Source organism: Poromitra crassiceps (assembly GCF_964638095.1).
Source record: "Poromitra crassiceps genome assembly, chromosome: 18".
Classification (NCBI taxonomy): domain Eukaryota; kingdom Metazoa; phylum Chordata; class Actinopteri; order Beryciformes; family Melamphaidae; genus Poromitra; species Poromitra crassiceps.
This window is the reverse complement of record NC_139636.1, coordinates 22,712,187-22,734,733: the sequence shown is the minus strand read 5'-3', so window position 1 is coordinate 22,734,733 and position 22,547 is coordinate 22,712,187. Positions and strand designations below refer to the sequence as shown.

At 46.6% G+C, this 22,547-nt stretch overlaps 1 protein-coding gene across 1 annotated transcript in view; it reads left to right on the top strand.

The window, feature by feature from the left end:
- Positions 1–22,547, top strand: part of mrpl23 (mitochondrial ribosomal protein L23) — a 59,749-nt gene that overhangs the window by 3,740 nt on the left and 33,462 nt on the right. Inside the window, exons 3-4 of the mRNA XM_083654391.1 lie at positions 14,883–14,965; positions 21,805–21,878. Of these exons, the coding sequence (XP_083510517.1) occupies positions 14,883–14,965; positions 21,805–21,878 (157 nt within the window). The remainder of the gene's footprint in view (positions 1–14,882; positions 14,966–21,804; positions 21,879–22,547) is intronic.

Below are 22,547 nucleotides of genomic sequence, written 5' to 3'. Positions count from 1 at the left end.
GATCAGAGGGGCTGATGACTTGTGAAAGGCTGACACATCAGTGGGGCGGGGGGTGGGGTCAAAAGTGTAGTTGTTTGGCGCTACAGTGGAGAGTTGGAGGATGGCATCGACCGCAACACGTCACACATTAGGTACTGTGAGCAGCCAGTATTAATATCTTTACACACACACACACAAAATGAAGGCAAAATGTTCTTGAAACTTCTCCAAAACTTGAGTTCAAGGGAGTTTGCTACACGTAACACCACTTAACTGCCTGCTCATTTTGCACAGGAGCACTCCCCTGCTATATGTCTTGTTGTTCTTCCTACAGCTAGTAGACCCGGCAGTTTTGGATGATATCTCTACTGTCATAAATTGCAACATTAAGCCCATACCAATCAGCCCCATAGTGATTAGCTGATTCTGACTTCCTCCTGCAGCCAAGGTCGTTGAGGTTGAGCAGCACTCCAGAAGAACCCACACCGGGCAGAAAAATTGAAGTTAGAGAGCAGATCATCGATGTGTGTCTGTGGTGGGGTTTTAGACCATCATCTCTTCATCCAGGTGCCTGGCCTCCCACTCTGATTCTTGCGTCTCTGCCAAACTCCTCGGGTGCTTATGTAATTGTGTGTGTGCGCTTGTCAGTGCGGGTGAGTCAGTTTGTGCGAATGGTGTGTGTCTGTGTGCGTGCACGAAAGTGGGCAAGTGCAGGGTGCGTGTGCGTGTGTATATAAGGGTGTGTACGTTTTTTCCCCCTCACAGCCTTTGATGCCTGCGCCTGGGAGAGGTGCATCGCTGATTGATACGCTGCTGAGCCTGTGCGTTTGAGACTGTGCACTTGAGACACTTTGCTATTTTTACTTTTTATACACAGGCGTAGGAAATTGAGTACACAGACAGAGACAATGACACGCACACGCAAATACCACTCCCAGTTTATTGATGAGTCTGAGTCATTGTGCCAGTGAAAGCTGCCACAGTTATGACTGGCGAGGCCATGCGGTGTTAGTGTGGGTAGACACTGTTGTAGTGCTGAGCAGTATGTGCCATATCGTATCATTATCCATTCCATATCTCGTTACAATCGTAAAAAATCGTAAAGAAATGATATTGTGATATCGTGATAATGACAATATTTTGACTTGTTGAAGTAATGACATCACACTGTTATGCTCCACGTCCACGGTAGGGATGGGCATTTTGAATACATTTCCATAATCGAAATTCGGGAAAATGAACGATCAATGATCAATTATCGATAGTGTAATCATAATAATAATAATAATAACAATATTTATAAAAAAAAAATATAAAAAATAATTACTCTGGTAATAACGTTGCGCGTTCTCGGCCGCCTATGATGACGATCCTGATGTGTAGTAAGAATATCAGACACTAGCGCTGTGGCCAGCTAAACGAACATGTTAGATGACAGGTTACATGATGTAACCAAGCTTCCTAGGCTACTGTACTCACATTTTGAAAGTAGGACTCAGCTCACCGGCCGCGGCTTCCAGGCTTCTAAACTCGTGACAAAAACCTCATCTGTCCTGATGGTCGAGTTCCATCCAGCTGCTCTCAGTCCGACGCGTGGATATTATTATTTGCCACGAGATGTGTGTGAATTGATTGAGGTGGGCGTTAGCACCTAAAGGCTAGCTGAGTCCATGCTGACTGCTGCTACTTCATAGTTCATAACGTTATAAACAAATAAAATGACTTGAATTCACTTAAACTCGTGTACCGTTACTCACACTTTGTTGAAAATTAGGAGAGAAGTGTACGAAGAGTCATAAATTACTAGTTATAACGGCCTCAATGAGGTCCGCAGACCGCTGGGTGCGTTTGTTTGTGTCCCCGGCGCATGCCGGTGTGAATTCCCCATGTTAAAAACAGTTTTGTTGGCACAAAGGGCCCCGCCCAACCAGAAAACTAGAGACTATACGAAGCTCCACCTCACGTTAGTCGGCTGTGCAATGGAGTGGGGCGAGGAGGAACGAATTCCACCCAAACCTAGTCCGCAAAAACTAGGTTTGATCAAAATTCCACATGATCGAATTCATTCCTCAACGATCAATTATCGATTTTTGATTATTGATGAACATCCCTAGTCCACGGTGGAGGAGTTAATTCCAAAAAAGGTTTGGGTTGACTTCAGTAGTGTGGGAGTGGCTTGCTTACAAAAGAGCATGTGTAACAAGCCACGGTAATTTGAAGGCATATTTCAAGGCAAACTGTTTAATTTATGCTGACATAAAACTGTAAGTCTTTTTTTGTTGCAATTGTATGTTATTGAAATTAATAATAAAATATGTTCCAGTATTTTGTCATATCGTCAAGAATATCATGATGGCAGAAATACCCTGAAATATTGTGATATTATTTTAGGGCCATATCTTAATGAGAAGCGGTAACGGTGGCGTTCACAGGGGAATCTCACAAGGTTCCCTTTGTCTGCGAGACACCTGGGAGCAAGCCTTACGATACGCAGGCAGGACCGACTGTCCTTCTTCGTCTCCTTTGTCTTTTTATAGTTTTCTCACTCTTTTGGTCATTTGGCTTAGTGTCTCTGCCTGTCTTCTTCTGTGTTGCTGCTATCTCTCTGTGTCTGTGTCTTAAGCCTGGATTATGCTTGACGCTTTGGCCGGCCGCACGGAAATGAGAGACACGGAATCCGACGAGGAAACGTGTGCAGCTTGTATACTCTGTGTGGGTTTCTGCAGGCGGAATTGAGCGCGAGTCTTGAAAACTCCACTTTGTCCGCCCGTCCGCGTCCGCGTAGTTACAAATTTCGGCGTGCGCACGGCCGCTCGAAAACCGTCCGCACGGAGCCTTGCGGAGGGGCGTGTCTGCTGATTTGACGTCACTTTTCCGCGCGGACACTCGCGTTCCTCGCTGATGCGGAAAGCATAATGAGACCTTTAGTCTCCTCTTTCTCTCCCTCTGTCCCACCCTGAGCGCCGCACTTTATTGTGCTTTTCTTCAACGCTTTGCAAACCCTCCAAAACCAGTCCCCCTTTGGCACCGTCCCTTCTTGTTTAGACACCTGTCCTGAGCGGTGTTCTTGTAATTCTCTCTCTACCTGTTAGAGGGCAGTATTCTCTCTACCTGTTAGAGGGTAGTAGTATTCTCTCTCTACCTGTTAGAGGGTAGTATTCTCTCTACCTGTTAGAGGGCAGTATTCTCTCTACCTGTTAGAGGGTAGTATTCTCTCTACCTGTTAGAGGGCAGTATTCTCTCTCTACCTGTTAGAGGGTAGTATTCTCTCTCTACCTGTTAGAGGGTAGTATTCTCTCTACCTGTTAGAGGGCAGTATTCTCTCTACCTGTTAGAGGGCAGTATTCTCTCTACCTGTTAGAGGGTAGTATTCTCTCTCTACCTGTTAGAGGGCAGTATTCTCTCTCTACCTGTTAGAGGGCAGTATTCTCTCTACCTGTTAGAGGGTAGTATTCTCTCTCTACCTGTTAGAGGGTAGTATTCTCTCTACCTGTTAGAGGGCAGTATTCTCTCTCTACCTGTTAGAGGGTAGTATTCTCTCTACCTGTTAGAGGGCAGTATTCTCTCTCTACCTGTTAGAGGGTAGTATTCTCTCTCTACCTGTTAGAGGGTAGTATTCTCTCTCTACCTGTTAGAGGGTAGTATTCTCTCTCTACCTGTTAGAGGGTAGTATTCTCTCTCTACCTGTTAGAGGGTAGTATTCTCTCTCTACCTGTTAGAGAGCAGTATTCTCTCTACCTGTTAGAGGGCAGTATTCTCTCTACCTGTTAGAGGGCAGTATTCTCTCTACCTGTTAGAGAGCAGTATTCTCTCTACCTGTTAGAGGGCAGTATTCTCTCTCTACCTGTTAGAGAGCAGTATTCTCTCTCTACCTGTTAGAGAGCAGTATTCTCTCTCTACCTGTTAGAGAGCAGTATTCTCTCTACCTGTTAGAGGGCAGTATTCTCTCTACCTGTTAGAGGGCAGTATTCTCTCTACCTGTTAGAGAGCAGTATTCTCTCTACCTGTTAGAGAGCAGTATTCTCTCTACCTGTTAGAGGGCAGTATTCTCTCTACCTGTTAGAGCAGGGGTGTCAGACTCATATTAGGTAGAGGGCCGGATTTGTTCAACTGAGACCTCATGGGGGCCGGATTTTTTTTTTTTACTAAAATCAATTCGACTCATTTACCCATTTACTTCACAAAAGAAATACTGCTCTTTCCATTTCTCTTGAAACTGCCTGCATTCCGTGTCAACCTTTCTCTTTTTCGACAGCATCTTGTTCAGGGGCGGACTGGGAAAATAATTCAGGCCGGGCATTAGATACCAAGCAGGCCAGGCTGAGACGGGCCGACGCGCGTGCCGGCGTCCGAAGGGCGGCGGCGAAAGATTTGGGCCGTTTGAAGCCCAATTTGGGCCGTTTGGAGCCAGATTTGGGCTGTTTGAAGCCAGATTTGGGCCGTTTGAAGCCCAATTTGGGTCGTTTGAAGCATGATTTGGGCCAATTTGGGCCGTTTGAAGCCAGATTTGGGCCGTTTGAAGCCCAATTTTGGCCGTTTGAAGCCCAATTTTGGCCGTTTGAAGCCCAATTTGGGCCGAGTCCAATTTTACAATGAGATGCACCCACTTTAACCCTGAATAACGTAATAAAACCACTAGTAAACCAGTAGGCGGCGCCTGGCCTGCTGTTCAGTGAGTGGCCTGACTGCGGGCACCAAAAAAAAAAAAAAAAATCTTTTTTTTTTGCAGGCCAGGCCACCGGGCATTTGCCCGACGTGCCTGATTATGCAGTCCGCCCCTGATCTTGTTGATTCCTTTGTTTTTTGGTAGGTAGCCGAATGCGCGATTCAATTCCAGCGTGGCATCATGGCGGCTTTGTTTACACCTGATGACCTACTGACATACTTCTTGTAGTGCAGGTTAATTAACTTATTAATGAACTCAGCTTGCTTATTAGCCACACGTAGTTCATGATAATGGGGTGCGAATTTAATAATAATAATAATAAAAAAAAAAAAAAAAAAAAAAAATCCAAAACATCTCGCGGGCCGGATGAAACCTGCCCGCGGGCCGGATCCGGCCCGCGGGCCGTATCTTTGACATCCCTGTGTTAGAGGGTAGTATTCTCTCTACCTGTTAGAGGGTAGTATTCTCTCTCTACCTGTTAGAGGGCAGTATTCTCTCTACATGTTAGAGGGCAGTATTCTCTCTCTACCTGTTAGAGGGCAGTATTCTCTCTACCTGTTAGAGGGCAGTATTCTCTCTACCTGTTAGAGAGCAGTATTCTCTCTACCTGTTAGAGGGCAGTATTCTCTCTACCTGTTAGAGGGCAGTATTCTCTCTACCTGTTAGAGAGCAGTATTCTCTCTACCTGTTAGAGGGCAGTATTCTCTCTACCTGTTAGAGGGTAGTATTCTCTCTACCTGTTAGAGGGCAGTATTCTCTCTCTACCTGTTAGAGGGCAGTATTCTCTCTACATGTTAGAGGGCAGTATTCTCTCTCTACCTGTTAGAGGGCAGTATTCTCTCTACCTGTTAGAGGGCAGTATTCTCTCTACCTGTTAGAGGGCAGTATTCTCTCTACCTGTTAGAGAGCAGTATTCTCTCTACCTGTTAGAGGGTAGTATTCTCTCTACCTGTTAGAGGGCAGTATTCTCTCTCTACCTGTTAGAGGGTAGTATTCTCTCTCTACCTGTTAGAGAGCAGTATTCTCTCTCTACCTGTTAGAGGGCAGTACTCTCTCTCTACCTGTTAGAGAGCAGTATTCTCTCTCTACCTGTTAGAGGGTAGTATTCTCTCTCTACCTGTTAGAGAGCAGTATTCTCTCTACCTGTTAGAGGGCAGTATTCTCTCTACCTGTTAGAGAGCAGTATTCTCTCTACCTGTTAGAGGGCAGTATTCTCTCTCTACATGTTAGAGGGCAGTATTCTCTCTACCTGTTAGAGGGCAGTATTCTCTCTACCTGTTAGAGGGCAGTATTCTCTCTACCTGTTAGAGGGTAGTATTCTCTCTCTACATGTTAGAGGGCAGTATTCTCTCTACCTGTTAGAGGGCAGTATTCTCTCTCTACATGTTAGAGGGCAGTATTCTCTCTACCTGTTAGAGGGCAGTATTCTCTCTCTACATGTTAGAGGGCAGTATTCTCTCTCTACATGTTAGAGGGCAGTATTCTCTCTACCTGTTAGAGGGCAGTATTCTCTCTACCTGTTAGAGGGTAGTATTCTCTCTCTACATGTTAGAGGGCAGTATTCTCTCTACCTGTTAGAGGGCAGTATTCTCTCTCTACATGTTAGAGGGCAGTATTCTCTCTACCTGTTAGAGGGCAGTATTCTCTCTACCTGTTAGAGGGCAGTATTCTCTCTCTACCTGTTAGAGGGCAGTATTCTCTCTACCTGTTAGAGGGTAGTATTCTCTCTACATGTTAGAGGGCAGTATTCTCTCTACCTGTTAGAGGGCAGTATTCTCTCTACCTGTTAGAGGGCAGTATTCTCTCTACCTGTTAGAGGGCAGTATTCTCTCTACCTGTTAGAGGGTAGTATTCTCTCTACCTGTTAGAGGGCAGTATTCTCTCTACCTGTTAGAGGGTAGTATTCTCTCTACCTGTTAGAGGGCAGTATTCTCTCTACCTGTTAGAGGGCAGTATTCTCTCTCTACCTGTTAGAGGGCAGTATTCTCTCTACCTGTTAGAGGGCAGTATTCTCTCTACCTGTTAGAGGGCAGTATTCTCTCTCTACCTGTTAGAGGGCAGTATTCTCTCTACCTGTTAGAGGGCAGTATTCTCTCTACCTGTTAGAGGGCAGTATTCTCTCTACCTGTTAGAGGGTAGTATTCTCTCTACCTGTTAGAGGGCAGTATTCTCTCTACCTGTTAGAGGGTAGTATTCTCTCTACCTGTTAGAGGGCAGTATTCTCTCTACCTGTTAGAGGGCAGTATTCTCTCTCTACCTGTTAGAGGGCAGTATTCTCTCTACCTGTTAGAGAGCAGTATTCTCTCTACCTGTTAGAGGGCAGTATTCTCTCTCTACCTGTTAGAGGGCAGTATTCTCTCTCTACCTGTTAGAGGGCAGTATTCTCTCTCTACCTGTTAGAGGGCAGTATTCTCTCTACCTGTTAGAGGGCAGTATTCTCTCTACCTGTTAGAGGGCAGTATTCTCTCTCTACCTGTTAGAGGGCAGTATTCTCTCTACCTGTTAGAGGGCAGTATTCTCTCTACCTGTTAGAGGGCAGTATTCTCTCTACCTGTTAGAGGGTAGTATTCTCTCTACCTGTTAGAGGGCAGTATTCTCTCTACCTGTTAGAGGGTAGTATTCTCTCTACCTGTTAGAGGGCAGTATTCTCTCTACCTGTTAGAGGGCAGTATTCTCTCTCTACCTGTTAGAGGGCAGTATTCTCTCTACCTGTTAGAGAGCAGTATTCTCTCTACCTGTTAGAGGGCAGTATTCTCTCTCTACCTGTTAGAGGGCAGTATTCTCTCTCTACCTGTTAGAGGGCAGTATTCTCTCTACCTGTTAGAGGGCAGTATTCTCTCTCTACCTGTTAGAGGGCAGTATTCTCTCTCTACCTGTTAGAGGGTAGTATTCTCTCTACCTGTTAGAGGGCAGTATTCTCTCTACCTGTTAGAGGGCAGTATTCTCTCTCTACCTGTTAGAGGGCAGTATTCTCTCTCTACCTGTTAGAGGGTAGTATTCTCTCTACCTGTTAGAGGGTAGTATTCTCTCTCTACCTGTTAGAGGGTAGTATTCTCTCTCTACCTGTTAGAGGGCAGTATTCTCTCTCTACCTGTTAGAGGGTAGTATTCTCTCTCTACCTGTTAGAGGGTAGTATTCTCTCTCTACCTGTTAGAGGGTAGTATTCTCTCTCTACCTGTTAGAGGGCAGTATTCTCTCTCTACCTGTTAGAGGGCAGTATTCTCTCTCTACCTGTTAGAGGGCAGTATTCTCTCTCTACCTGTTAGAGGGCAGTATTTTTTTACGCACGCACACACAAACACACTCGCACACAAAGCAGAGAACAATGCAGCGCTGTGTTCAGTCTACTACTAACAGTGACATTCATGCTAGGTGCATGGCAAAACATTATGAAAGCAGACCATGCGTCGTCACTGTAAACACACTTGAACAAAGTGACCCTGCTACACATCAGCCCCGTTGTCTCTCCGCAGTTCGAAGACTGTTTGTTACCTGTTGGACCAAAACAGCGTTCGGATCGCCATGGCAATCACTCTGTCGCTGTTCGCCTATTGCACTCCAGAAACACACTGGTCCACTTGGAAACCGGCTCATTCTTCACGCTAATTAACCTCAGTTTATGTCATAGGAAGTCATTTAGCGAGCCAGGAGTGGAGTGCAGCTAACTGTTGAGTCTTTACTGTCCTGTTGAACTGTGTAAGGAGCTAAGCGACTCGCGGTGTCCCGCTCTTTGATCTATGCCCGTTCTTTTGTCAGACCAAACCCCCGAACAATAAATCTAATCCTTCACACGCTGCTCTCATACTCTCATCTTCTCAACGGTCTCTTCCCTTCCTACGTCTCGGGTTCCTCAATGTCTTCCCGTCCATACAAAGTATGTTATTATGATCTTGATATTTTGGCGTGGAACAGCAACTTCTGTGTGTGTGTGTGTGTATTGTCTGCGTAGATGGGAGGGTTGAGGTTGTGAGTGTGCGTATCTCAACCCCAACCTGACAAAAGCGGCAGTCTGACAATGAGGAGCGGCTTTCTTTCACCTTTCATCTGCAAAGAGAACAACTCTCCTGTTTCATTCTCACCGCTAAGCCCCTGCCACACAATGCACTTTGATGTTGTGCGCGTGCGCGTGTATATGCGCGCTGCACGCTGCGCCTCGGATGGGTTGTTAAAGGTTACTGTACATTTAAAAAAATCAGAGCGAGCTGGGATGACATGGCGCAAAGACCGGCGGTCGATTCCTATTCATCTCCCGGTGGTCTGCATTTATTTATTTATTTTTTAAATACAAATGCATTAGGGCTGCACTATATGCCCAAAAAATCATATTGCGATTGCGATATGCGATACGATTTTAGTGGGAATGGCAATTTTTCTTTTTCTTTTTCACACAAAAATCAAATCAAAAGGATGTGATTTTTTACTGGGGTCTCTACCAAACAAACAAACATGTTCCCTTACGTCTGGAGAATCTAATCTGTATGCCGGGACATCTCTGTAGCACCACAATGCTTCATTTAATGGTCTGTTGTGACACATTTTTCCTCTATCAAATGATTGCAGTCTCCTGCGATTTGGATGTTGCACTTCGCCATATTGCGATTTCAATTTGATTAATTGTGCAGCACTAAAATGCATCCTGCAGGTTGTTAGCCTTCGAGATTTCCTGTTACTTCAAGATTTCTGCTTTCTGAACTTTTGTTTTTTCATATCATCAGATCATATAAGAGGGGTGGCAATAGGGCTGCTCGATTATGGCAAAAATCATAATCAGGATTATTTTGACTGATATTGAGAACACGATTATTTAACTGACTTTGGCAACATCATGCATTTATTGAACTTGAAAAAACAGTACCGGTAAATATAATGCAATTGAACTGTTTCTTTTTTAACATAATGTAATTGAACTGAAAAACAAATAAATAAATGAAATAATTAAATGAAAATAAAAGTAAAAAAAAATGATAATAAACTGTAATGGCTAAAATGTCTAAATGCTTTGTTGATCCATCAATAATGGGTTGCTCGTTTAAAATATATATGCATTTAGACATTTTAGCCATTACAAAACAAACACGCTAACCAAAATAAATTATATATATATATATATATATATATATATATATATATATATATATATCACATATTTCACCCATGGCATAATAAGCTAGATTCTGCAAACGCCCACATCGACTATGTGTCACTGACGTCCATAATGCAGAGCAAAAATCAAAATCCATTGGAAAAGCATACAGTACATGTAATTATACCCTAAAATAACCTACCTAAGTTTATTTGTCATCTGTTCCAAAATGTTGCACGCATTTTCACGAGAGGCATTGTGGCTTTGTTTTTTAACCTTCATAGAAGACAAACAGAAACTGAGAAACGAACCTCCGCTCACGGAATTGCTCGAAATGACCGAACCACAGCACAAATTCAGCACAATTCAGCTGGAGTTCGCTGCGCTCGGAAACACTGTCAAAATACAACTAATTGGACTTGCGATGTTATATTTAATATTTCAAGGTCAGAGAAGTGTCTCTTTTGAACATATTTCGCCTCCCGATGTCGTGAAATCAGGGGGCGAGGTCTCTCAAACGAGAATAATTAGGGGGGCGTGGTATTTAAACGATGAAGGATTCCAGCCGTTTTCAATGAGTGCTCCTTCTTAAGCTTCTGGCATACTCTTCGCGCACGCGCTGGAGGCGGGGCTCCGAGGAGGGCGCGCGCACTCTGTGCGGGCCAAAACAGAACATACTCAGTGCGCAGCTCCAGGCTCCAGGCAGTCTGAATGAAATTTAATGTAACGTTCCCAATTCTATGTATTAAATTATAAAAAACGACCCTCAACATTTGGGAAGGCTAAGCCACACAACTAGTTCGTTATAATCGAACGCCATGCTTCAAAGGCAACTTTACAACGGTGAGGACTCAATCACAGCAGATATCCACTGATAGCCTACCATGGAGATCTCACAGGCACAGGCAGTAAAACCCGACGCGCTGATAGAAAAATCTCCATGGACGCGCCGCGCTGCGCTCAGGCCTCGCCCCCCGACACGCCCCGTGCGATGACGTCATAATCGCCGTGCGCCCTATGCGCTTGGCTGGCCGCAAAGAGTATGCCACAAGCTTTACGCTGTGATTCGAGACACGACATTTTCATGAATCACACACACCATGCGCAATCCTAGGGTGATTGCTGCACCTGCACAGGAGTGTATGTGCAGCACCACCCGTTCACCTGGCAGAAGGCCTTGAGCACCAGCACAGGAGCGGACAGGTGGCAATGGCATGCTAGTAGCCTTCTCACTCTGCGTATTCTCCACCTCTGTCAAAGGCAGCCTCTGTCCGTTCCCATGCACTGCTCTGACTTCGGTGCCCTTTCGCCTACTTCTCGCATGCGCTCTCTCTTGAACACAGGTGAAAACGGAACCGCCTTAAACGGCCTGGAACCGATACTCTCTCCCCCTCGGCGTCGTGCGGCGTAGCCCACATGATGTGAGAGTAAGAAACACCTCGGAGCAGGTGTTTTCTTTGCAGGGGAGGGGTCACACTTGAGACCATTCGATAGGGGCGTGCGCTGCTACGTTATCATCACACTGTGTGTCACACAGGGCCGAGACAAAAGGCTCCAGGTTCACCTCGTTCCTTCGTCTTCATTGTCGTGTTCCTGCATCCCTCTCTCAGAGGCCTGTTTTCATTGTGGCCACTGTTTGATATCAGATTTTAAGTCCTTGAAACTCCTCCCTCCTGGACAATGCAGAACACTATCACTTTAATTTGTTTTCATCCTGGGCTCTGAGACAAAGCTGCCAGCCCACCTCTCAAACCTGCTTGGCAACAACAGACCACTTGTGAACTTAAACCATCCTCTGCGTCATCATGTGTCATCTCTTTCATCATCCCGGGGCTTGTGTTACTGGGAGGAATGTGTGTAGCGTGTAGTGTGTTTGCGTATAAATATACACCAGTTGCTGAGGGACGTTGCCTTTTTAGCCTTGGCAGTTGCCCCGAAGAAGACAGGTTTTCATTCTTCCTCCTGAGAGTCCGGGAGAATAACCGTGTGTAAGGCCTTGGCCACACTGATCCGTGGTGTCTGTCCGTGTGCGTTCATTTCTCTGTTCACTTCCATTCATTTTCAATGACAGCTGTCCGACTGTCCGTGGAGCACTCAGAAGCGTATGTATCCCGAAAATTTGCATACGTTTTGATGGACAGAAAGTTGAAGAGGGATGAACTTTTTCTGGATGGACGTATCGGATGGTCGGATGGTCGGATGGTCGGATGGTCGGATAGTCACTGTCCGTTTAGCCAATCAGAGTCGAGGTCTCGAGAGGAGGCGTTCCGAGATTTGTTTCAACTTTTCAAAGAAGACGGCGGGCCGAGGCGGTGAAGGAGGCTATAATTAATGCTGTGTACACCATCCCGCTGTTGTACAACGTGATAGTCAGTGTCACCGTCTGATTTCACCATCTAATCTGTTCATTCAGTGGCATTTTATTGCCACATAAGTAACGTAGCGCACAGAGCTAATAGCTAGCTGACGCCAGCTTTCTTCTTCTCTCGGTTTATAGGCGGGTCGCTGACACTTTCAAGGTGCTTACCGCCACCTGCTGTACAAGTAGGTTACTTGTACATGCAACGGACATAAATCTATCCGTCTATCCATTCTGTCCATTTTCTGACGGATCAGTGTGGCCAAGGCCTAAGGTTAGCTTCTGGAGTCCCATGTGAGTTTATACTGGGATGATGATCAGATGTTGCCTGCATCACTACCGGAGTCAACCACACCCTTTGTCTAACTTTAGCCTTGTTTATGTACGCACTTAACTTGGCATTTTCACCTCAGCTTTCAGCCCGAGGTTTTCTGACTCAGACCCCATGCCACTTTGTATTTTGGACGAGAATCGTGCAGCGCCAGCGAATGTAGTCGTTTGCCATCTGTACGTCTGTGGGCATCATGTGCAAAGTAACCAACATGACTGTGCTTGTGCCTGATACGTTGTGTGTGTGTGTTGTGTGTGTGTGTGTGTGTGTGTGTGTGTGTGTGTGTGTGTGTGTGTGTGTGTGTGTGGCGGCTGGATAATTGGAGTGGCAAAGGCAGTAGGGATTTAGAAAATGTTCTCCTCATGAATCAGGATCAGCGTTCCCTCTCTTAATGATCCAGAAGAGACCTTGTGGTCCCCAAGCCACTTTCCTCTCTTCCTTTCCTCTTCTCTTACCCCTCCCTCTCTGCTTTCTAGGAATCCCCCCCCCCCCTCTCTCTCCCTCCCTCTCTTTCTCTGCCCCATTGCTCTCTCTTTCTTCTTCCCTTCTTCTCAAGTACCCCGGTCACTGCTCTGCTTGGCTGCCCCCTGGCACACGCGCTGTGAGGCAGGGCTTATAGGGGGGGGAGGGTGCGAATGGAGCTTCGAGGCGCATCTGTGTGTCATGTCTCTTAGGACACCCATCTCTCTCATCTGTGTGTCATGTCTCTTAGGACACCCATCTCTCTCATCTGTGTTCATCTGTGTGTCATGTCTCTTAGGACACTGATCTCTCTCATCTGTGTGTCATGTCTCTTAGGACACCCATCTCTCTCATCTGTGTGTCATGTCTCTTAGGACACTCATCTCTCTCATCTGTGTGTCATGTCTCTTAGGACACTGATCTCTCTCATCTGTGTGTCATGTCTCTTAGGACACCCATTTCTCTCATCTGTGTGTCATGTCTCTTAGGACACTCATCTCTCTCATCTGTGTGTCATGTCTCTTAGGACACCCATCTCTCTCATCTGTGTGTCATGTCTCTTAGGACACTCATCTCTCTCATCTGTGTGTCATGTCTCTTAGGACACCCGTCTCTCTCATCTGTGTGTCATGTCTCTTAGGACACTCATCTCTCTCATCTGTGTGTCATGTCTCTTAGGACACTCATCTCTCTCATCTGTGTGTCATGTCTCTTAGGACACTCATCTCTCTCATCTGTGTGTCATGTCTCTTAGGACACCCATCTCTCTCATCTGTGTGTCATGTCTCTTAGGACACTCATCTCTCTCATCTGTGTGTCATGTCTCTTAGGACACCGATCTCTCTCATCTGTGTGCCATGTCTCTTAGGACACCCATCTCTCTCCTTTCATCTGTGAGGTGCACCACCGCTAAATGACTACAGAGGAAACAGAGAAATGGCCCTAACGAGGCCATAAGCAGCAGTGTGTTTCTTCTTCATGGGTTCATCTAAGGCAAAACCTCTGCTTAGCGATGATGGGTCCAATTGAGGTGTTGCAGCCAGGTTCACATCAGTGCAAAAATGTAGCCTGTTGTACAGGAAATGGCTATTGTTTGTCGGGCGTGGAAACATTAGATCACTCTAGCCCCACAAAGAGTCTTTGTGTTCACAGATGTGATGATTCTCTTAAGGAGAATGTTTGCAGCAGCACACTATATGGTTACAACAGATCACGGTATAGTGCTGTAGAGGGAATATTACATTATCCTGTAATATCAAAGGAACATATGAGGACTCCATATCCGAGGCACTCATCATGTCAGACCGCAGCGTCGCTATTAGGCACTTTGTCAGACGCATTTGGGAAGTGCTCTCTGCTCGGCTAATCCGATTGGCTAAGAGATTGATTAGCAGTTAAAAGCCTTGCTTCCTCTGGCCAGAGCAATCCATCCAAATGCTGCCCAGTGGGCTATAGCTGGGGCTGGGCTGGGCTTGGCCCGCCCGCCCCGTCTGATCGCTCGGTGCCAGGCCCCACTTCCTGTGTAGGGTTTCACCGGGGCGCGATCGATACATCCAGACAGCTAATTGGATGAACACTGACACACTCACATTTCTCCTCTTCTCCACTTCCTGCTTGGGGAGAATAACGGCTGCGTATGGCTTGATAAGGGAGTGTTCCTGCCAGTTGCAGCGGCTAATCTAACAGCAAAGTTTATGGGAATAAAGTGTTGTTTTGTCAGTTTGGTCATAGGCTGTATCATTCCTGTGTCAGTGTCAATGAGTGTGAACGTGGAGGTATGTGCTGCTGGATGGGGATCCACACTGCCCCTCCTTCCACCACACACACACACACACGCACGCACACACACACGCACACACACACACACACACACGCACGCACGCACACGCATACACACACACACACACACACTGGATGGTGGATGCCTCCCATAACTCTCTCTTTCTCTCCCCCTGTTTTTTTGTTTGTCTTTTCTCCGTCTCTTCTGGACACGTCTGGACAGAATGACCAAGTGTGACGTGAGGAACTACCTGGAGAAGATCTACAACGTCCCTGTAGCAGCAGTCCGCACCAGGATACAGTTTGGTGAGTGTCTCGACTGCCGAAGCACATGCTGTACAGACAGCTGCAGAATGTGCAGTAGCTAACTCTTCCTCATCAAATATCTACCGTCCTCATAGATTTACTCATAGTACAGATAGTCATTAGGAAGGGTTGGGTTCATGAGAGAATGCTGCTAGACCCTACTGTTTTTTTTTACATTGTTACACAACAGAGAGCCAAAGTGAACGTCACTTCCTGGTTCCTGCCTCTCTCCTTGTACCAGCCAGCGTCTGAAAAAATATGAATGGTTCACTCAATTCATAATAATCTGTGAGTACTCCATATTGAGACATACAAGTTGTCATGAGATTTGGATGGGGACATTCTGTGAGGCCTACTATAGCCGTGTGCATCATATATGAGCGTAAAGTCACCCCTGCCATAGCCATTTAATCTGCTGACAGGTCTGTTAATGTCGTTTTGGTTTTAGCGTGTGCGGCATTCACACAAAACATGGAACAGATTTTGAAGAAGCATAAAGTCAAATTAATTTTGTTTTTTCGGAGGCCGCCAGCGGTGGTTAGCGGCGATTAGCTAATTTAGCCCACAAGCTGGCCGGTCTTCCCATTGACATGCAGCAGCGGGAGTGTTTACCAGCAGGGGCTAGCTGCGGTAGCGGTTAGCGTGCCTGGCTCCCCCCCCCCCCCCCCCCCCCCCCCCCCCCCCCAACACACACAGCTGCTTATCTGACAATCTGCTGCTACAGCACTCCAGCCTCCAGCTGTCCCAGGACACCCCGTCCTCTCCCGCCACACAAACGCTGCATACTCTTCACGTTAGAAACGTACAGCTTCAGGGCCTCTCAAGTGGACCAAACAGGGTTACACAACGTACCCCCCCTGCTCCTCAATCTGTCCCTCCCTCTCTTAACAGTGAAGGGATGATCATAGAGCTGAGGAGAGCGTTATATCACTGACTAAATGATTCTCTTTGCTTTTTATGGGGGGAGGAAACGGCTGAGGGTTAGCGCAGACTGTTTTGGGGGATCTTTTACGAGGCCGAGGATTTGCAAGTTCACGGAAGAACAGAAGCAGAGGAGAGGACGGACGAGGGAACTGGAAGAGGAGGGAAAAGACCTGAGGGATGAGCTGAGGAGAAGGAGGCACGAGCCCCCCTCTGAAGAAGGGCCACCAGGAGCCCCCTCTACCTCTGGAGGAGAGACCAGAAGAGAGAGAGAGAGAGAGTGCCTCACCCCCCCACTCCAGTGAGGAGGACCCATTCAGGCTGTGTTTATGATGGCTTGTGCCATTCAAAGCTCGGGGGGAAAGGAAAGCCCCCCCGGGAGGGAGGGTGGGAGGGAGGGAGGGTGGGTGGCTGGGATGAAAGTGGCGAGCGACGACGGGGCGAGAGAGGGGCGAGAAGCAGAAAGCCAGGCTCTGGGCCCCTGGTGATCCCGAGGTGCGTCAGAGAAGGTATCCCTGCCTGCGTCAGGAGTTCCACTCCATTGGCAACGTAAAGACGGGAATGGAGAGAGAGGGAGAGAGAGAGAGAGAGAGAGAGAGAGAGAGAGAGAGGGGGGGAGAGAGAGAGAGAGAGAGGGGGAGAGAGAGAGAGGGGGAGAGAGAGAGAGAGAGAGAGAGAGGGGGAGAGAGAGAGAGAGAGGGGGAGAGAGAGAGGGGCGCAAACGACCCTTTTTTCCCTCCATGGGCGGCAGGGGTATTTTGGAAGGCGTTGCCATGGCTACCCCTCCGGCCTGGGATTTGTAACGTGATAGCTGACTGCCAAACCGCAATCCCAAAGCGGGAGAATTTGTGCTTGCGTTTGCGAGTATTGTATAAAAGTTGTGTGTGTGTGTGTGTGTGTGTGTGTGTGTGTGTGTGTGTGCGTGTGTGCGTGTGCGTGGCACAAGAGTTGGGAAGGGCTACATGAATTAAAAGCAACTGAAATTGTACCTGCTTAAGGTGTGTGTGTGTGTGTGTGTGTGTGTGTGTGTGTGTGTGTGTGTGTGTGTGTGTGTGTGTGTGTGTGTGTGTGTGTCTCCTGTGTGTTGAGTATTTCTTTGTGGTGATGGGGGTAAAGGCTTACCTGTTTACCTAGCTCTTACAAAGGTTGGAGCATTTCCCAGTGGATTTCCTCACCAACCTAGTCACACGCACGCACGCACACACACACATACACACACACACACACACACACACACACAGACACGTGCACACACACACACACACACACACAGACATGTGCACACACACACACAGACACGTACACACACACACACACACACACACACACACACAGACACGTGCACACACACACACACACACACACACACACACACACACACACACACAGACACGTGCACACACGCACCCTGTTACCTCTGTCTCCCACCCACACAGGGGCCTCCAGTTAGGCAGGGGGGCGTGAGGGGGGCGTTTTATGACCCTGCTTAGGGCTTTCCCTGAGCAGTGGGCTGGCTGGCTGGTGATTATTACCTACACGTACCGCGCACGCACACACACACACACACACACACACGCGCGCACACGCACACACGCGCACACACGCACACACACACACACAAATGACTCATTACAGCGGAATGTTTCCCTCGTTTTTCATGTCATAAACCGTTCCCATGGCAATGGCAGTTACCGAGAGAGAGGGCCTGTTGGCTCGACCACCAGGGTCTCGTAGAGATGTGGAGCTCTAAAGGCGGAGATGAACCGTTTGATGCTCTGCTCATTTTCCATCATCGATAGTAGAATTCCTCTCCTGTTATTGCTTTAGCTTCAGACAGCTGCGTGAATTGATGCTCACTTTGGTGAAATCACCTTTTGATTGATTTGAACTTGCAGCTTTGATCAAGCCTAGCCCGTCCCCCCACACACTCTCTCTCTCACACACACACACACACACACACACACACACACACACACACAGCTCCTCGAGTCCCCGTCTCCCAGACGGTGGTGGAGAGGTCTGACAGGAGAGAGAATGATGTCATCATCGTCTCCAGCTGGGGGAGAGGTTAACCTGCATTCCCCAGTCAACAAGATCAGGCTGCTCTGCTTTACCACACACACACGTGCACATGCACGGTCGCACACACGCACGCGCACACACACACACACACACACACACACACACACACACACACACACACACACACACACACACACACACACACAGACTTTTCTTCTATGGCGAAATGAACCAAAACTCAACGTTAGATGTCTGAGTGGAATGAAACATAATGTGATAATTGCTGTACAATAAGGGTGGGAATCTCAAGAGTAACTCACGATACAATACTATCAGGATAGCTCTCGATGGTATCGCGATACAGCGATTCTGCGATGAATGAATATTGCAGGAACTTTTCATCTACTGAATCGTGAGTGAAATAAAAACTGTGAAAACAATCAAAAATATAATAGTTTGGATCGGATCGGCACAAATATTTTATTGGTTCTTCCTTGACCCATGCTAGTTTCATGAAAATCGGCCCATATTTTTTCCGTAATCCTGCTAACAAACAAACAAACGGATGAAACATAACCTCAATGGCGGAGGTAACAATCGTGCATATTGCATAGTGCCTCTTTACCCCACACACACACTGACTGCAAGCAACTTGTCCACAACAAGTTCAATGTTTAAAGGAAGGATACAAAATAATGCCTCACTAAAATCTTTTCAATCTGTGCAAATTAAGTTTGCAAAAAATTAACAAAACAATACATACACATAAATTAATATGAAAAATACACATTTCATGTCATGATATGGTAGCATGATTATGGCACTAGTGTATCGATAATGTATCACAAGACTGCAACTTTTTTGGTTGTGCCCATACTGTACAAGTAATTGGCCAGGATATGATCTGCCTCTTTATGTACCGTAAATTCCGGACTATAAGGCGCACCGGTCTATAAGCCGCACCTTCAAAGGTGACTATTTTTTTCTTCTATAAGCCGCACCGGTCTATAAGCCGCGGGTGTTTTGATGTTTAATTACCATATGTAAGGCTTCGTGCAGAGGGGATTGTCGGGAAAGAGATGGCTGTTTGGGGAAGCTCCCATTTATTAACATTTCAACAAAACAAAAGTCAGGTCACTAATCCCCAGACAAAATCACACATTGTGAGATGCTTAAAAATCACCATCGGCGGGAGCTGCTGTGCAGCCAAGAACACAAGTGAAATTCGTTCTCTCGTGACCTGTGGTTCTCAACGTGATGGACGATTCACCTTTCTTGTTAACAGTCCTAGTGAGAGGCAGGTCGAACGTCAAAGGCACTTCATCCATATTTATGATCTGCTCCGGTCCGATGGAATATTCCTTGATCTTTCTTTGTGTGAATTCGCCGAAGTTTGTAATTTTCTCCTGGTAGTCGGGAGGGAGTTGCTGACACAGTCATCCGCGCCCTGACGGACAGTCCCTTTCGTCTCGGGTTTGTGCATGATCCTTTGCTGCTGCTGCTGTTGTTGTTCCTGTCTCGCTACTGTCTCAGACATGGCTTTCAGGCTCAATCGCCGCCATCGTCGTAACACAGCCAGTTCTCCATCTTTTGAAGCATGATGTTAGATTACAACGAGCTAGTTGTGTGGCTTAGCCTTCCAAAATGTTGCTGTTAGTTTTTTAGAATGTAATACATAGAATTGGGAATGTTACATTCAATTTCATTCAGACTGTCTTTCATGCTCAATCGCTGCCTTTTTCCCCCCGGAGCGAGGGAGGAGGGAGGGAGGGTGTTTTACCGTAGTGGCTGAGAGAGAGTAGTGGCACAGTGCTCCAATCAGGTCGCGAGGCACATTTTTTGCAACATCATCCAATCAGGGTCTCGCTCTCATAATGTCTGTCTTGCTCGCGTTCTGCCTCATACCAACATCCATAGATTTTGGAGGTTCCCGAGTGGCCGTTTGCTGGAAAAATCCATAGAAAAGCCGCACCGTTATATAAGCCGCAGGGGGCAAAAAAGGCCAAAAAACGGGAAAAAAGCCGCGGCTTATAGTCCGGAATTTACGGTACTTATTATTTCAATGGTATTAATACTTTCGCTGTTTGCAGCTTTGCCACCTTCAGAATAATCATTTTTTTTTTTATCACGATTTTCTGTTGTTTTACACTAAACTGAAAACTCTCGTCTAGGGATGTTCATCAATTATCGAAAATCGATAATCGATCGTTAAGGATTGGAATCGATCCTGTGGCATTTGGATCGATTTTTTAATTATTAAAAAAAAAGATTTTTTTTTTTTTTTGGACTAGGTTTGGGTGGAATTCGTTACTCCTCGCCCCACTCCATTGCACAGCCGACTAACGTGAGGTGGAGCTTCATATAGTCTCTAGTTTTCTGGCTGGGCACGGGCCTTTGTGCCAACAAAACTGTTTTAAACATGGGAAATTCACACCGGCATGCGCCGGGGACAGCAGTGTTGGAGAGGAGACACATTGAAATAAAGAGTTCATTGAGGAGAACACGTTGTCTTTCGTATTTTCTGCCATAGGCATTCATTTTGAAAAAAAAAAAAAAAAAAAAAATTTAAATATTGAAGATTTTCTAAGTATTAATAAAATCGATGATCGATAATTGATCATTAATTTTCACCGATTATCGATTTTGGAAATTTTTCAAAATGAACATCCCTACTCTCGTCGTTAGTCTAATTATTGTGCTTGCTGACAAGCAAGGCACAATCTTGAAATCCCACATACTTATTATTCTTATATCTGCCAAAAAGTTTGGCGCGTAATAACTCACCCAATTTTTGCGCCACATAGACATGCCAGACCTCAAAATGACCGGCTCATTGAGGACATGTATGCTATGACTTTGCTAAGGGTTTGTGAAAGCGGTTTGGCCGCAATTCGCCATTAAGCACCATTTTTTTTCCCATTGACTTGCATGGGGTTTGGAAAAATCTTGCAAAATCTTGCAGTAAATTAGCTGTCATTCAGAAACCATAACAGCTAGAGCTACGAAACTTGGTAGGGAGGTGCACTGAGGGGTCTTTTACTATCCCCGGAAAAATTGCACCAATTGACCAGATGGTGGCGCTATAACAGCCCCCCATTGACTTGCATGGGGTTTGGAAAAATCTTGCAAAATCTTGCAGTAAATTAGGTGTAATTCAGAAACCATAACAGCTACAGCTACCAAACTTGGTAGGGAGGTGCACTGAGGGGTCTTTTACTATACCCGAAAAAATTGCACCAATTGACCAGATGGTGGCGCTATAACAGCCCTCCTTACCTTTTGGTCCATAACTTTTGAACCGTAGGGTCTATCATCAAAATTCTTTTTTCCCTGGATTCCTTGGGTCCTCCCGCATCTACTCAACTAGGCCACGCCCATTTCCGTCTGACTAGATTTTCCGCCATTTTGCATTTTGTCCAAAACAGTTTTTTTGCCATTTCTCCTTGAAATTTTGTCCAATCTTCACCAAACCAACGCACACATCATGTGGGGACTGTCCTGCACAACACTGATTTGGAAGTTTTTGAAAAAAACGCACCGTTGCGATATAATCCACTTCCAATCTCCTGTGGGTGGGGCCTATTTCACAAAGATTGTCCGATGCTAACCAAACTTGGCACAGGTGTGGACGGATGTACTCTGAGCCTATAGGAGAAATATTGTGTTGAAGGTGGGGACTGGGACTTTTCCACTGGGAAACACCCACGTCCCAGGTGTCTGGAAGGCAGCATTAGTCCCCCTAATTGCATGGGCAGGGACCTTGCAAGCCAGGCGGTGCATGGCGAGGACAGCAAGCACAATTACATTTTCGTTAGGAAATGTAGACATTTTAGTCTGTTATTGTTGTTTTGTGTCAGAGCTGAATGACATGTGGATGATCTCTCTGTGTGTCTCAGGCTCCAACAAGAAGAAGAATCACCTGAACCAGAAGGTTAAGGAGCCTGACTATAAAGTGGCCTATGTTCAGCTGGTGAGTAGAAACACACACACACACACACACACACACACACACACACACACACACACACACACACACACACACACACACACACACACACACACACACACACACACACACACACACACAGGCTGTTCCAGTTAGTGTGTGGTTTGAGTAGCATTTAGCTCATTGACTCCTGTCCATGACACAGTGGGAGGTGGAGACCTCTCCACAATAACCTCCTCCTACCCCCCCCCCCCTCTCTCTCTCCCTCCCCCCCCCCCCCCCTCTCTCTCCCTCTCTCCCTCCCTCCCTCTCTCTCTATTGTGGGGGCTGCATTATTAAACACAACACCCAGGAGGATAGGGCATTTTGGGGGCCCTGAGCCTTTAGCTTTTGTCTCGTGGGCTATTTTTGAAGGGGGGAGTTGGCGCGGCGAGGGAGGTGAGAGGGTAGGTGATGTCCCCCATGGAGCCCTGAGGGGCAGGTAGCCTTTGAAGGTGAGCTTTCCAAGTCCCTCACCTTATTGTGGCTCAGTCCCCTCGCTCCCGTGGCCGGCCTGTTTATAACTCTCTCTCTCTCTCTCACACACACACACACACACACACGCACACACACATACACGCACACATAGACATGCACGCACGCACAGCTTCTCCTCCCACCAATGCAGTAGTAGACTGGTTGCCTCTTTTGAGG